Raw genomic sequence first — 17270 nt, forward strand, 5'->3', positions numbered from 1 at the left:
AAGGCGGGCTTCTCAGATCACTGCAACAAGAGAGGGCACCTCAGAGGACCCATGGGGCAACTCTAACCAAGCCAGCCAACAGGATTACCACAGGGGGCTGGAGAAGGGAAGGATGTAGGTAAGATTTAAATAAAGCAGTGTTTTAATAGGCTCAAAGCAAAACACAACTGTGTATAAAGGAATTACGGTCAGACCTGGGCTACGAAGTGGATGGAGGTTCCTCTTTCCCTGGAAATGATGAAGTTAAGACAAATGTGCAATGTTGTGTCCAGAAAGCCCTGGCTTGGAAATCAAGGCAGCTTCTCAGTGTTAAGATGACTCAGGTCCTTCAGACAAAAGAAGGATGTGCCATTCTCACTCTATTTATCGCAAATAGCACAGTTTATAACAGTCTGTGCTTTTTCAGGAATAAGACTTTTCAGCACTATAACTTTTTGTTGATTAACAAAAGCAGTTTTAACAGGTTCACAGATGTAAATATGTGGAGCCTGGCATATGGTGAACATTCGGTAATAGTTTCCCCCATCCCCATCTCACTCATCTCCTCTTCTCTCTCACTTTCAGCCCCAGAGTCTTCTCCTGCCCACTCCCTATCAAAGAAAAGTCCCATAAGGTATCCATCAACCACCATGGTTAACGCACCTAGTAAGCAGAGGAAACCCCCACAGTAGAAGCCTCCCTCTGTTCACAATAGCCAAAAGGTGGAAACAATCCAAGTGTCCACTAACAGATGGAAGGATAAACAAAATGAGGTCTATCCATACGATGGAATGTGACTCAGCTTTAAGAAGGAAGGAAATTGACACATGCCACAGCGTGAATGGACCTTGAAGATGTTACACTAAGTAAAATCAATCACTCACAAAAGGACAGTACTGTAGGATTCTAATTACATGAGACGTCTAGAGTAGTCAAATTTATATAGACAGAAAGTAGGATGACAGTTGCCAGGGGGCAGGGGAAGGGGGAATGAGGAGTTGGCATTTAATGGGGATAGAGTTTCAGTTTGGGGTGATAAAAAGCTCTGGAATGAAGATTGCACAATGATGTGAGTGCATTTAATGCCACTGAACTGTACACTTCAAAACGGTTAAAGGCCGGCTATGGTGGCTCACGCCTGTAATCCCAGCACTTTGGGAGGCTGAGGCAGGTGGATCACTTGAAGTCAGGAGTTCAAGACCAGCCTGACCAACATGGCAAACCCCCGTCTCTACTAAAAAAAATACAAAATTAGCTAGGCATGGTGGCATAAGACTGTAATCCCAGCTACTCGAGAGGCTGAGGAAGGAGAATTGCTTGAACCCAGGAGGCAGAGGTTGCAGTGAGTCGTGATAGTGCAATTGCACTCCAGCCTAGGTAACAAGAGCAAAACTCCGTCTCAATAAATAAATAAATAAAATAAAATAAAATAAAATAAATGGTTAAAGGAGCCGGGCACAGTGGCTCACTCCTGTAATCCCAACACTTTCAGAGGCTGAGGTGGGCTGATCACTTGAGGCCAGGAGTTTGAGACCAGCCTGGGCAACATAGCGAATCCCCATCTCTACAAAAAAGTACAAAAACTAGTGAGGCGTGTTGTGGCTTGCATCTGTAGTCCAGCTGCTTGAGAGGCTGAAGTGGGAAGATTGCTTGACACCAGGCGGTTGAGGCTGCAGTGAACCATGATCACACCACTGCACTCCAGCCTGGGTGGCAGAGTGAGACCTGTCTCAAAAAAAAAAATAAAATAAAATAAAATAAGTTAAAGTGGTAAATTTTATTTTATGTTATGTGTATTTTATCAGTATTTTTTAAAGGCTTCATCTGCCTATCCCCACTGAAAATAAGACTACTCTACCTGTGATCCAAACCTCAGAATGAACGAGAAAGTCCAAAGAGGAGCACGGTGTGTCTCCTGAGCACCTCTAGGAAGAGGTACATGTCCCCTGTCAGGTCTGCCCAGTTCCTTCTGTGGGTACGTTAGTCCAGATTCTTCACCTTCAGAACATTAGGGCCTGTATTAGTCAAAGTCAAGCTAAACTGCTGTGACAAGTTATTCCAAAATACAATGGCTTAAAACTATAGAATCTTCTCTCTAAAGTAACAGCTGCGTGGTAAGCCATCCAGGTTGGAGGGTGGCACTGATCTTCCCAGTCATTCTAGATGTGGGTTCCTTCCCTGTCACTGCTCCAGTGTCCCCAAGGGCACTATGGGGGTCTGCATGGTAGAAGCTGGGATGCCCCAAGTCTAGCAATTCTGCCTGGTGGAAGAGGAAACAGGACCTGGCTAAGTAGTTGGGATTATTACCTCAACTTCCATTCCATTGGCAAGGCCCTTGGGCGCCCACCAGGGGAGCCGTGCGGTGAAGTGTAGCAGGCAGTGTATACCTGGCTGCAGTTCTGTAACCGTGGAGGAATTCCCAGAATTGCAACTTTGATTTTGATTGCTTGCAGTCTCTTCCACAAGCCCTAAAACAAGAGTCACTTTCAACTCTGGTGCTTGGGGACAGTTCTTTGTTCCAACCCAGAAAGATGACCTGAATGACTAGAACTCAGAATAGGCACCTGGGAGTCCCTTAGAGTTAGACAGAGGGGGTTCCAGGCATAGTTCTACTGGCCGTGTCCTAACAGTGTCGCCATCAGCTGCCGAGGTGGGGCAAGTGACTTGCTGCTGATAACATAAAGTTCTCACATCTGCAAACCACTTACTCTTTTAGCTAAATTAGAGAGTAATCAAAGTTAGCCTTTTAATAACATCACTTTCACTCATGAAAAACCACACAAGCTTCCTGAGCGGAAGAAAAAGGGAGAGTGACCCTAGCGGGCTGGAGCAGCCAACGGTGCATGTGTGTGCATCGGCAAAGAATGGCAAGGGTGAAGGATTGCAATAGTCAAAGAAGTCTCACAGGAGGCAGCAGGTTTTAGGGGAGAGAGCTTGAATGTAGGCATCAACGAACTTGGGTTCTGGCTTTTGACATGTCATTAACTGAGTTGAATGAGGACATTCCTTGAAAGCCTATACTGTGCCAAGCACATGCCCAGTGTGGGTCTTGGACAGGTCACATGACATCTCTCCCTTGCCTGTCGCCTCCACTCTCTGCCCCCAACAAAACAGAAGGTTGAATTCATGTCCTCTGAGACTTTCTTCAGCTCTGCTACAACCTGATTCTATGAAGTAGAAGCTCACCCTCTGATCTTGGGAAGCAAAATAACTGTGGAAGAAAGGAAGGCTGTACCAAGAAAAAAATCCCAGTCACATATGTGGTCTTCCTGGCAAAAGGGCATGACTTCAGTCCAATCACAAGAGAATTTCAGATAAACCCAAAGGAAAAATGTTGTATTTTTAAAAGTGGGGAGGTGGGATTGTGTGCTTCTAAAGTGTCGATGCCAAAAAACAAACAAAAAAAAGCACAAAAAGGGCATGAAAATGTTCCAAATGAACAGAGGTTGAAGAGACAAGATAATTTAACCCAACACCTGACTCTAGGCTGGAGCCTGTGAAAAAGAGAGGAAAATGGTGTTTTGGGAAAAAAAAAAAAAAAAAAAAAAAAGGACACAGGCCAGGCACATGGCTCATGCCTGTAATCCCAGCACTTTGGGAGGTCGAGGCAGGTGGATCACCTGAGGCTGGGAGTTCGAGACCAGCCTGCCCAACATGATGAAACCACTCTCTACTAAAATAATTTTTTAAATTAGCCAGGCACGGTGGTGGGTGCCTGTAATCCCAGCTACTTGAGAGGTCGAGGCAGCAGAATTGCTGGAACCCGGGAGGCAAAGGTTACAGTGAACCCAGATTGCATCACTGCACTCCAGCCTGGGCAACAAGAGTGAAACTCCGTCTCAAAAAAACAACAACGAAAAAAGACAAATACAATTTCTCTTAAACGAAGTACTTAAATTAGCCAAATTCATAAAGAAAGTTGAATAGAGGTGACCAAGGGCAGGGGACAGCAGGGAAGGGGGAGTTACTGCTTAATGGGTACAGAGTTTCCATTTAACATGACAAAAAAGGTCTAGAGATGATTAGTGGTGATGGTTCTACAACATTGTGAATGTATTTAATGCCACTCAATTGTACATTTAAAAATGGATGCTGACCAGGCGCAGTAGCTCATGCCTGTAATCTCAGCACCTTGAGAGGCCAAGGCAGGCAGATCACATGAGGTCAGGAGTTCAAAACCAGCCTGGCCAATATGGTGAAACCCCGTCTCTACTAAAAATACAAAATTAGCTGGGCATTGGTGATGTGCACAGGTACTCCCAGCTACTTGGGAGGCTGAGGCAGGAGAATTGCTTAAGCCCAGGAGGTGGAGGTTGCAGTAAGCCGAGATTGCACCACTGCACTCCAGCCTGGGCAACAGAGCAAGACTGTCTCAAAAACAAACAAAAAAAGGGTGTTACAGCTTGTTTAGAATTTGTCTAGCAGATTTTCCAGCTTTTACTGGAAGCCCCCTCACCCCACAAAATAGGTGAAATGGCAAATTGCATGTATATTTTACCACAGTGAAGAAACGAAAAAAGAAGTTATTCAGCCGGGCGCGGTGGCTCATGCCTGTAATCCCAGCACTTTGGGAGGCCGAGGCGGGCAGATCACGAAGTCAGTAGACAGAGACCATCCTGGCTAACATGGTGAAACCCTGTCTCTACTAAAAATAAAAAAAATCGGCTGGGTGTGGTGGCACGCACCTGTAGTCCCAGCTACTCGGGAGGGCAAGACAGGAGAATCGCTTGAACCCGGGAGGCGGAGGTTGCAGTGAGCTGAGATGGCGCCACTGCACTCCAGCTTGGGTGACAGAGTGAGACTCAGTCTCAAAAATAAAAAAAAGAAAGAAAAGGAAGTTATTCCTCTGGGCTCCACTCCACTGTACCAGGGGCTTCTCCTTGCGTAATGTGCCTCTCTGTTGGCCATGTGCTCCCTGGGGCCAGTGATTGTGCCTGACACAGTTTATCATATAATTAGGTTGTTAATGTGCATTTGGTTTTAATGAAAAAAGAAATGAGCAACACACCCCCTGGCGCATTTCCGGAAGCCTGTGCATTTCCAGAAGCCTGTGCATTTCCGGAAGCCTGTGCATTTCCAGAAGCCTGTGCATGTACAGTGGGCTTCACAGGGGCGTGTGCCTCGTGCAGCTGCGTATTCAGCCCATGTTCCAGAGCAGCCAGTGACCTGGGATATTTAGCAGGGAGTTATGATCTGGCCTCTGTTTTCTCCACGAGGATCAGCCCTGAGGCCAACTGGGACAGAGACCACACAGCACACGAGGGCACTGGCAGTGTGGGCCACCAAGCGGGATTGCTGCCTGAACACAGCAGGCCTGGAGAGGCTGCGATCAGCTCGCAACCCTGAGAAAACACTCGATCGTGAGTGCATTGTGGAAGCTGTGACGTCTGTGGCCCATGGGGACAAAGTTAAGTCACTGTCTTAACCTGAAGATAAATGAAGGGGCCCTCTTCGGGTAAGAGAATTAAATTCCTCCAGGGAAGAAAAGAATGACTTTCCGGGCTGAGAGGAAAAGGACTTCGCTGTAATCCAGTCAGCAACAGCAGCAAATTTAAGGGGGGAAAATGTGCCAAGTGCGGGAAAGGGGTCAGAAAAATAAACTCAGCGTTCATTGCCCCTCAGGCGCCCTTCAGGGAGAGCAGACAGGCCTGGAGGAACAGGCTCGCAGTCCACTGCCCTCTGCTATGAATCCCAAAGTCCACTGCCCTCTGCTATGAATCCCAAACGGCCCTGCGATCACTAGTTGGGATTCCCAGGGGCCTTCACATTCAGGAGGAGCTGCCCGGGGTACCGAGCTGAGGATTTCTGTCCCGGGACAAGCAGCCTCCCTGGGGAAAATCAGTGCTGGCATGTGGCTTCCAAGAGAGGCCCCCGTGACTTCAGAGGGCTGCTGTGCCTCTGAGTCCAGTTTGCCTGAAAAATCTTCCAAACGCAGCTCTAGTGCCACTTCCTCCAGGAAGCCCACCAGCCGGCCCTCACCACTCCTGGACCCCAGTCTAAGAATACTTATGCCTTAAACAGTACAATGTGGAGAAATTAATAATACAAAAACAAAATGTCCACGTCCACTCCAAACATAGGAGGGAGAATCAGGGCGGAAAGATACAGTGGTCTTAACTTGTGCTTGAAAGATTTTACTTTTAGGTTGGGCGCGGTGGCTCACAACTGTAATCCCAGCATTTTGGGAGGCCGAAGCAGGCGGATCACCTGAGGTCAGGAGTTCGAGACCAGCCTGGCCAATATGGAGAAACCCTGTTTCTACTAAAAATGCAAAAATTAGCTGGGCGTGGTGACATGCACCTGTCATCCCAGCTACTCGGTAGGCTGAGGCTGAGGCAGGAGAATCACTTGAACCCGGGAGGCAGAGGCTGCAGTGAGCCAAGACACCGCCTTTGCACTCCAGCGTGGGCAACAAGGGCAAAACTCCATCTCAAAAAAACAAAAAAATTTTACTTTAGCCGGGCGTGGTGGCCCATGCATGTGATCCCAGCACTTTGGGAGGCCTAGGCGGGAGGCTCACTGCAGCCCAGGAGTTCAAGGCTGCAGTGAGCTATATCATGCCACTGCTCGCCAACCTGCCCAACAAACATATTTTTTTTTTTTACTTTTGCATATTTTACAAAGCACACACCCACGTGAGCGCATTGCCAGCCCCCTCGCTCCCCAGGACAAAGTGGAGACCCTGTCAGCGAGGAGACTGCCGCTTAAGTCCCTGGGGTTCTCCACAGAAGGAGGAGATGGCTCTGCAGAGCCATGCGCCCTAGACAGAAGAACTTTCAAAGTAATTCAACAAAATTGAAACTCGTCGAATTACATTGCAGACAGCGCGGGCGGAGCAAATGTGTGTCCACGGAATATTCGTCGGGCACAAGGGGAATTCCCTGTCAGCTACCCGGACCGTGGTGCCCTGAGGCCGCATCACGCTCCCCCGGGATAAAAAGGGTGGGGGGCGCACAGAGGCAAGAAGGAGGCGGGTGGGGGGGTGCAGAATAAGGAACTGAGGTAAAAACGCCCAGCACTGGACTCCCCTCGGAGCAGCACCCCGAGAGGGCCGGGGTAGCAGACAGGCTGCGAGCCCAGGCTGCCAGCCCCGCCCCCAGCAGGCCCCGCCTTCCGCTGCTCGCCACCGCCCCCGTGAAAAAAACCAAACCGGCAACCTCTACCCGGCCGCTTCCCATTGGCTATGTGAGTGAGCGATGTCCACCAGGGCCAATGAGCCGCAGCCACGGCGCGGCGAGCGCCTTCCGGCCCGCCCCCGCGCGGCCGCCCGGCGGACCACTGGACCGGCCTGGGGCGGGACGTGGGCGCGGGGGCGCGGCGTGCGGCACGCGGCAGGGCTGAAGCGGCGGCGGCGGTGGGGACTGCACGTAGCCCAGCGCTCGGCATGGCTCTCCTGGGGCTTGGTAGGTGCGGGCCTGCGGCGGGAGGGGGGCGAGCTGGGGTCGGCCTGAAAGGTTTCCAATCTCTAGGCCGTTCCCCGGCTGGCCGCGGCCTGTAGGCGGCCGGAAGCGGGCCTGGCGGGCGGTAGGCGCGGGCCTCGGCGGCCGGAGTTGCTGCGAGATTGCCCGGCGGAGGTGCTTGTGTGCCGGAGACTAGGGCGCCGGTGGGGAGGGACTTTTGCAGCCTCGCAGGGCGGTGCGCGGGGGGCGGGAGCCTAGTGTGCTGGAGCTGGGCGCGGGGTCCGGGGCCGGGCTGGAGAACCGCGGAGCCCAGCCCCGGCCGGATCCTGGCGAGGGGGTCAGTATTCCCGGCGAATCGCGGGGGAGCTTGCTCTGGGCGCCTTCTCGAACTCGTGCGTGGGAACGGAGGATGGCGGGCGCCCTGCACTGCAGCTTGTTTCTGCCACCTGTTTTATGCAGCTCCTACTTTTAAAAACTGAAATGTTAGGCCGGGCGCGGTGGCTCACACCTGTAATCCTAGCACTTTGGAAGGCCGAAGCGGGTGGATCATCTGAAGTTAGGAGTTCCAGACCAGCCTGACCAACATGGCGAAACCCCGTCTCAACTAAAAATACAAGATTAGCCGGGCGTGGTGGCGCGCGCCTGTGATCCCAGCTACTCAGGAGGCTGAGGCTGGAGAATCTCCTGAACCCGGCAGGCGGAGGTTGCAGTGAGCGGATACCTCGCCACTGCACTCCAGCCCCGGCAACAAGAGTGAAACTTCGTCTCAAAAACAAAAAACTGAAATGTTAAATCTCAGTCCTGAAATAAATACCCATAGTTGCCTTAGAAAGGGACAGTGCCTTCCAAAACGTGGGCTTAGGACGCAGGGGTGCTTCACATGTCATCGGACTCCTTAAAAACGAAATGGAACCCAGCGTCTTAGGAATTCTGTAAATGTCTGCTTCGGAGGCTACAGTAGGCGAGGCCAAGGGTCCTGTCCTCGCCGGGCTCGCCTTGGTCACAGCCTTGGCTCTGAGAGTCCTTAACCTTGTCTCTGGCCTCAGACCACCTGTCCCCTATTTACTGGCTCTGTGACTCGGAGCAAGTTACTTAACCACTCTGTGCCAGTGCCTTTTCAGCAGTGCTCACCATTTTAGGGGCTGATAATAGTACTCCCTTAGGGTTGTCCTCAGGATTAATGAGTTAGTACATGTCTTTTTGTTTTTCGAGACAGGGTCTTGCTCTGTCTCTTAGGCTGGAGTGCAGGGTTTTGATCATAGTTCACTGCAGCCTGGAACTCCTGGTCTCAAGGGATCCAGACACATGCCACCACACCTGGCTAATTTTTAAATTTTTGGTAGAGTCAGGGTCTCTTTGTATTGCCCAGGCTGGTCTCAAACTCCTGGCCTCAAGTGATCCTCACTCCTCAGCCTCCCAAAATCCTAGGATTACCAGTGTCAGTCACCTCGCCCAGTTAGTACATGTTTAAAGAGATGTAAATATTTGCCATATTACTGTGGAGAGAGTAGATGAGGGGAAAAGATTTTAGTCTGTTTAGTTTCCTGTGAGTGAAGTTCAGACTAGACCCTGAACGAGTCTGTGAGTCTATTAATTAACTCATTTTAATAAATGGCAGCCTTTTTGGGAAACCTCTTGGTTTCTAGATGACTGCTCTGGGACCGTAGATGACTCCTAGCAGATGTGGGACAGAGATGTTACTGCTGTGAATTTATAACATCCTTAACTGCCGTGGCGGAATGGAAAACCACAGATGGCAGAGCCATCTGCTCACAGAGATTCTAGACACTCACTCGGATGGTCCGATTTCCCATTGGTGTTCATTATCACTGAGTGGAATGGTGATGTGAATTTTAGAAACAGAATATCATTGGTCAGCATTGACCTACTTTGTCATCTTAAGTAAGCCCAGGGTTTTTTGTGTTCTTGGGGCTTGGGGATAGTTGTTGGCTACTTTTATGCATTCAGAATGTCCACATCTTATGTCTGTTCTTTCTCAGTAGTATGTTCGGTTTCCTTGTAGCCTTGCTAGGTCACATTGCCTTTTTAGGAATTTTAGTCTCAAACCTTAATCAACACAGCATTTTCATTGGGTAGCCATGTACAAGCAGAGGAGGCTCTTGTGAGAACTAGGCAAAATTTAAAGCAAGCAAAGGTCCGTCACCATTACTAGAAAAAAGAATGTGTTAATACTGTCAGTAAAGAGCGTCTTTGTATGGAAAGGGAAGCACATTTCTAAGGTGAAAAACCCTGGTCTCTTGTGGTGACTGCAGCCTGCTTGTAACAGCATGAAGAGGAGAGGACTGACTCTATTGCTGTCCTTGACTGGCAAAGAGAAGTGAAAGTACCTAATTCTGCCACAGTCTACCTAATGATGTTCTGTGGATTATACCACTGCATTCTCCGGCCCTTCGGTTAGAAATTTGGGTCTGTCTAAATATATGATCTTAGGTAAGTTATCCTTTCTGTGTTTAAGTTTCCTGGTCTATGAAATAAGGGCATCATGACACATACCGCATAGGGTTCTTAAATGACTTAATATATGCAAAATGTTTAGAACAATGCCTGGTACAGAGTCACGCAAGTGTTACTGTTTTGTCTTGCCAGAAATAAAGACCGCAGTTTCTGGAGCATAGTGTGACAGGTATCTCAGAATGTTAGCCATACTCCCAGATCTCTCTTGTAAGAATTTATCTGGAGGAAACAGTCATACTAATTTGATGGGAGGAGGAAAATACAAGAATTTTCAGGGCTGGGCTGTTAGTGCAGAATTGGAAACAACAATCAAAATTCAGTCAGTAGTGGATTGACTAAATGGTTACATTGGAGTAATTTAAAAATTCTGAAGTAGAAAATATCTGTAACTTACTCTTTTGCTTTTCGGTTTTTGAAAATTTCACAATAGGCTCGGTGTATTGAGCAAGTACCAAATTCATATAGATTTTACAAAAAATATAAAATTCTTTAAAAGTAGTGCATCTCTGTAGAGGATTATCCTGTTTTTTGTTTTTGTTTGTTTGTTTGAGACAGGATCTTGCTGTGCCTCCCAGGCTGGAGCAATCCTCCCACATCAGCCTCTGGAGTAGCTGCGACTACAGATGCACCCTACCACACCCAGCTAATTTTTGCATTTTTGTATTTTATATTTTTTCTCTACAAGAGTTGGAGTTTTGCCATGTTGCCCAGGCTGGTCTCAAACTCCTGGACTCAGGTTATCCACCTGCCTCATCCTCCCAAAGTGCTGGGATTACAGGCCTGAGCCACCACACCCAGCCTTAGTCTTACTTTCAAGCTTATTGGGAGTTAGGACTGTCAGTGTTTATGTTCTTGATTTACTTGCTTTGTTAAATGTGTCAAACTCTACTTCACCTTTTCTGCAGCAATGAAAAGATTAATGAGCAGCGCCATCCAATAGAAATATAATGCAAACATGTATGTAATTTTAAATTTTCTAGTAGCTACATTTAAAATAGCCAAAAGAAACAGGTGAAATTAATGTATTTACTCAGTATATCTAAGATCATTTCAACATGTGTTTCCAAAATGAAAAATAATAATGAGGCCAGGCACAGTGGCTCATGCCTGTAATCCTCATACTTCGGGAGGCCGAGGTGGGCGGATCACCTGAGGTCAGGAGTTCAAGAGCAGCCTGACCAACGTGGTGAAACCCCATCTCTGCTAAAATACAAAAATTAGCTGGGCGTGGTGGCTGGTGCCTGTAATCCTGAGACAGGAGAATCGCTTGGACCCAGGAGACAGTGGTTGCAGTGAGCGGAGATCGCACCACTGCACACCAGCCTGGGCAGTTGAGCAAGATGCCATCTCAAAAAAAGAAAAATAATAATGAGATTACGTTTTTCCCTCCATTAGGTCTTCAAAATTCAGTGTGCTTTTTACCAGCACATCTTAGTTTGGGGTAGCCAGTGGCTGTCATGCTGGACAACACTGTTGCTGAGGGAGCAGCCCCACTTTGGTTAGCCTGGCCTCCGTTCACAGGCATCCTTTCCCACCTCTTGAAATGGAAAAGGAGATCATCCTGTCAAAGGCTACTCCCATCACCGACTGGGTTCCTGTCCCTCCTCTGACTCCGGGCATTTTATTCAGATATTCCCTGTATTTTATCTTTGGCCTCTCCCACTGCATGTCTTCCTCTCCCAGATCACGCCCATCTTTACAGAGAAACCTTCCTTGTTTTCTACGTTTGCCTGCCTCTGGTCTCTGTAATGAAACCTGCTTAAATGGTTACCTGTATTCTCTCCAACCTTCTGTAGACTACATGCCTCTTATTTTCACTCCACCACAACTGCCAGGGCTCCCGGTGAATTGTCACTAAATCCAATCAATAGTTGGTTTTCTGTCTTTGTTCCTTTCTCTCCCAGTAGTATTTGTTAGTGTGGCCCCTCCCACATGTATCTTGGTTTATGTGACACCACTCTCAATAATTCTTCCAGTCCACCTTCCACATGGCAACTGGAATACTCCTTCTAGAAAGCACAAATCTATTCTTTCCTCTGCATGATAACCCTTTAGTGGCTTCACTATTAGTAAAGTTCACAGTTTTATAAGTCCTTACAATATTGGCCATATCTATGATTCAAATGCAGTGTAAATCTTGAATACCACAGTTGTTCATCCGTGCCTGTAGCGTACAGAACCACTTTATCTTGAGCACTAAAAAGACAGCATGGTGTAATAGGAAAAGCTTGGAAATGGAGAGCTCGCCTACCTCTTACATGTATGACAATAGATGGGCCACTGGTCTAGACCTTCATTTACAAAATGGGGATAATTCGTACTTTCTAGTTAGTAATGCTGTCAAAAATTAAGTGATCTGACATATTTGAAAGTGATTTGAAAAACTGAACGTGTTGTATGATGGAGGATTTAGCAGTAAAACAATGAACAATGGTGTATACGCCTTCCAGAAGAAATGTACCATTTAGTTACTCCAAAAAGGTCCATTTGAAATCTTCCAAATTCTAATTCTGAAGTAAGCATATGAAAATGTAACTAAGATGGCACACACTACTTGAGAACACAGGCCAGTCTCACTTACAATTTGCTATATCAACAAATTAAAAGGAAGAAATGATATGATCAGCTTCAGAGATGCTGCAAAGACAGGAATAGACAGAAATTTCTTTAACATTGTAAGTATATTTTGGCCTGGCGTGATCGCTCATACCTGTAATCCCAGCACTTTGGGAGACAGAGGCAGAAGGATCTCTTGAGACCAGCCTGGGCAACATAGGGAGACCTTGTCTCTATAAAAAATTTAAAAATTAGCCAGGGATGCACCTGTAGTCCCAGCTACCGGGGGGCTGGGGGTGCTGAGGTGGGAGGATCACCTGAGTCCACGTGGTCAGGGCTGCTGCAGGGAGCTGTGTTTGCACCATTGCACTCCAGTCTGGGTGACAGAGCAAGACCCTCTCTCAAAAAAAATAAAACAGTGTATTTATTTCAACCCAAAAGCCAGCATGATGCAAATAGGAAAACATTCCTGTTGAAGTCAAGAACAGTCTGAGGATATTCCATTATTTACCTTGTTCTAGAGGTAATTAGCACATTTTTGTATATGGTCATGTGTTGCTTAACTTTAGAGATATGATCTGTGATCAACTTCAGAGATGCTAAAAAGACAGGAATAGAAATTTCTTTAATTTCTGTTGTCATATCAGACGATTTCTTCATTGTGGAAAACATCAGTGTGTACTTAATACAAACCTAAATGGCATAACTTACTAAAAACCTAGGCTGTGTGGTATAGCTTATTTCTCTTAGGTTACAAATCCATTCGGCATGTTACTGTACTGAATGTTGTATGCAGTTGTAACACAGTGGTAAGCATTTGTCTATCTAAACATAGAAAAGGTGCAGTAAAAATATGATATAAAAGATAAAAAATGGTACAGCTGTATAGGACATTTACCATGAATACAGCTCGCATGACTGGGGGTTGCTCTTAACATTTTATTTCTTGAACGATAGAATAACCTTAATTTACTGTAACATTTTTCTTTTATTTTTTTTTTGGGAGATGTGGTTTTACTATTCTATGTTGGCCAGCCTGGTTTTGAACTGCCGGCTTCAAGCAGTTCTCCCACCTTGGCCTCCCAAAGTGTTGAGATTATAGGCATGAGCCATGGTGTCTGGGCAACATTTTACTTTCTAAACTTAATTTTTTTTTTTTTAACTTTTTGGCTCTTGTAAAAACACTTACCTTAAAACACATTGTACAGTAGTACAAAAATATTTTCTCTCTCCTTTTTTTTTTTTTTTTTTTTTTTTTGAGACAGGATCTTGCTCTATCAGGCTGGAGTGCAGTGGCGCATCACAGCCCACTGCACCTGTAGCCTTGACCTCCCTGGGCTCAGTGATCCTCCCACCTCAGCCTGTCGAGTAGCTGGGACTACGGGCATGCACCACCATGCCTGGCTAATTTTTGTACTTTTTTTAGAGAGGGGGTCTCACTATGTTGCCCAGGCTGGTCTTGAATTCCTGAGCTTAAGCAATCTGCCCGCCTTGGCCTCCTAAAGTGCCGGGATTACAAGCATGACACATAGCGCCTGGCCAGTATTTTATTTTATATTGTATTCTGTAAGGTTTTTTTCTGTTTTTAAAATTTGTTTGTTTTGCTTTTTTAAGCTTTTTTGTCAAAAACAAGGACACAAACACACACATTAACCTAGGTCTACACAGGGCCAGAGTTATCAAGACTCTGTCACCCAGACTGGAGTGCAGTGGTGCAAACACAGCTCCCTGCAGCAGCCCTGACCACGTGGACTCAGGTGATCCTCCCACCTCAGCACCCCCAGCCCCCCGGTAGCTGGGACTACAGGTGCATCCCTGGCTAACTTTTAAATTTTTTATAGAGACAAGGTCTCCCTATGTTGCCCAGGCTTTTTTTCAGCTCCAGGTGATAGGATTTTTTCAGCTCCATTGTAATCCACAGACCACCCTCATTTGTGTGTCCTCTCCTTGACCCTGTGGATGTGACTGTATATGTAAATTTGAAAGGTGAAATTTTGATAGTAATGCCATTTCAGAGAACTTTTGGGTTCTTAAGATACTAGTAAGTCAGTTCAGAATTTGTTTTCCTCTATTATTGTTGTAAATTGCATTTAAGTTTCCAGAGTTGCTAATGAAAATGCTCTCCATCCAGTGTGGCAGAACTGTGTGGTCAGCAATACAGTCGACATTGTATCCTTTCTTTATAAGGTTGTTCTCATGAAAAATTTTTCTGATAATGTGTTATGGATAGTATTAAGAGAAATAAAACTCCATAAAATAAACATTGGCCGGGCGCTGTGGCTCACGCCTGTAATCCCAGCACTTTGGGAGGCCGAGGCAGACGGATCATCTGAGGTCGGGAGTTCGAGACCAGCCTGACCAACATGGAGAAACCTTGTCTCTACTGAAAATACAAAATTAGCCAGGCATGGTGGCACATGCCTGTAATCCCAACTACTTGGGAGGCTGAGGCAGGAGAATCGCTTTAACCTGGGAGGCAGAGGTTGCCGTGAGCTGAGATCGTGCCATTGCACCCCAGCCTGGGCAACAAGAGCAAAACTCTGTCTCAAAAAAACAAGCAAATTACCATTGCTCTTGAAAGAGTCACAGTCTAGTGGAAGAGACAATAATTATTTTTCCCTTCAAAAAGATACTTGAATAAAGATAATGTGCTAGTAATTGCAATGGAATAACGTGAGGAATGATTACCATTCACGTGAGGAGTGATTGCCCAAGGTTACACAGGCAGAAGTGACCTCCTAATATTTCAGTGTCCATGCCCATAAAACGATAGTGCTGCCTCATGGAGTGGTTGTAAGGAACAAAGACATTGATACATGAAAGCCACTAAGAATAATGCTTCAGCCTTTTTCCAGTGCAGCCCAAGGAATGGGAGTGGGAACTGTCCATTCCTTTTTGGCTCAGTGTTGCAGCAATGGGAGTGAAACTCCAGGGGCTCCGACTGCAGCAGGGAGGGCATAGGGGCCAGAGCTAGGCCGCCCTCCTGTGTGAAGGGCCCTGGTCAGTTGAAGAGGACTCTGCTTCCCCAGGGTTCCCAGTCAAAGCATGAACAGTGCTGTTAATGGTGTACTTTTGTTGTTACTTCAGGTCTGGTGAGCTGTGCCTTCTTTCTGGCAGTGAATGGTCTGTATTCCTCTAGTGACGATGTGATCGAATTAACTCCATCAAATTTCAACCGAGAAGTTATTCAGAGTGATAGTTTGTGGCTTGTAGAATTCTATGCTCCATGGTAAGTATTATAAAATAGTTGTAGATTATTTATAGAACTTTCTGAAATTGGAGAAAATGCTGTATAAAAATCTGATTTTATTAAGTCATCTAGTTTAGCTTACTGTTTGTTTAAAAGAAGTAGAGAAGAGGGAAATGGGAAATGCAAAGTATCTCGTCTATTGTTAAGGAAGATCTACTGATGAGGTGATGTGTGTGGAAGGAAAACTAATTTTATGAGGAAGGAATCTTGAGCAAAGAAAATAGAGGGGCTCATGATTAACTTCATTCTGTTTCTTGAAGAGAATTATTTCCTGAAATAATGTAGTTAGAAAATCTGGTTTAATTTAAAAATTCTTGCCTTACATTCAATACTGGAAAAACCCCTGTGGGGTAAAAATGTAATCACCATTGAAACTAAGGCACAAAATTATATACAGTTAAAAGTACAACATTGTGCTAATGGTTTGTGTGATTAAAGCATTTAATGGGAAAAAAAGCAAATAGAAGAGTGGAAACTGCCAGATGTATAGAGGCTGTCTCCGCTGTAAACCAGCAGGCCACGAGTATCCCGAGAGGAGAACCAAACCCTAGCCCGCTGTGTGTCTGTGAAGAACTGTGTGGTGATCTGAAATCCCAGGGAGCTCTTTGACATGTCAACAAGGCTTTGTCAGCTTGAGTGAGCGATACTGAAACCTGATGGTTGCATTTCAGGGTATGCCTGATGAAAGCTTTTCCTTTCTCACTTTAACTTTTTACTTTGAAACTGAGTTTTAGAAACTTAACCACCATTCCTCATGGACCATTTTACTTCATGCTCAGTGTAGCAAATGGAGGTAAAAACGCTCTATTTTCAAAGTGGATGCTGCCACATTGTGTGTCCCGTCCACCTAATGCCTTTACTATTTTTAAAGGCTCTGGTATTTATGTGTTCAATGCAAATGCTAATTCTGTATGGATTAGCTCAATTATACTAGCAAATATATAAATAGTAATTGTACAAACTGTTGTGTTGTCAAATGTCTCCGTATGTGGTTTTTACAAGCTTATCATATATGGCATAGGTAATTTACCTTGTTTCTGAGAGCGACCATGCAAGAGAAAATACCTCATTGTAAGACTCTACAAGACAGCATAATTGAGAAGGCAGGATCTGGATCCACTAGTTAATAATTATTATACTGGCAGAGTTTTACTTTGTGGTGTCTGGGTGACAGAATGTCTGATTAGAGCAAGCGCTTTTTTTGAGAGACAGGGTCTCAGTTCTCCCAGGCTGGAGTGCAGCGGCATGATCATGGCTCACTACAGCCTTGATTTCTCAGGCTCAGGTAATCCTCCCACCTTAGCCTCCCCAGCACTGGTACTACAGGCATGTACCACCAGACCCGGCTACTTTTTATATTTTTTTAATAGAGACGGAATTTCACCATGTTATCCAAGATGGTCTCTAACTCCAGGGCTCAAGCAATTTGCCTGTCTCAGCCTCCCAAAGTGCTGGGATTACAGCTGTGAGCCACTGCACCGGGTCAGGCAGGTGCTTTTTAACTTCCTTTTGTGCTTGGATTCCTGTGGCACCTTGGTGAAGGCCTTGGATTCTTATAATAAAACCTTTATGGTCAGGCATGATGGCTCACGCTTATAATTTCAGCACTT

The 17270-nt window shown here is 46.2% G+C and overlaps 1 protein-coding gene and 1 non-coding gene across 3 annotated transcripts in view; both read left to right on the forward strand.

The window, feature by feature from the left end:
* Window positions 1-4370: 4370 nt before the first annotated feature.
* Window positions 4371-4431, forward strand: LOC123568491 (U7 small nuclear RNA). Its single transcript, XR_006691866.1, has one exon. It is a non-coding gene; the product is annotated as a U7 small nuclear RNA (small nuclear RNA).
* Window positions 4432-7274: 2843 nt separating this feature from the next.
* The window catches only part of PDIA6 (protein disulfide isomerase family A member 6), a 28236-nt gene continuing 18240 nt past the window's right edge, over window positions 7275-17270 (forward strand). Inside the window, exons 1-3 of one of the 2 annotated variants that reach the window (XM_065527436.1) lie at window positions 7275-7382; window positions 9653-9830; window positions 15498-15639. In XM_065527436.1, the coding sequence (XP_065383508.1) occupies window positions 9821-9830; window positions 15498-15639 (152 nt within the window). In that variant the 5' untranslated portion in view covers window positions 7275-7382; window positions 9653-9820. The remainder of the gene's footprint in view (window positions 7383-9652; window positions 9831-15497; window positions 15640-17270) is intronic. The other variant, XM_005576563.4, reaches the window with a different exon arrangement.

This window comes from Macaca fascicularis, chromosome 13 (assembly GCF_037993035.2).
Source record: "Macaca fascicularis isolate 582-1 chromosome 13, T2T-MFA8v1.1".
Taxonomy (NCBI): domain Eukaryota; kingdom Metazoa; phylum Chordata; class Mammalia; order Primates; family Cercopithecidae; genus Macaca; species Macaca fascicularis.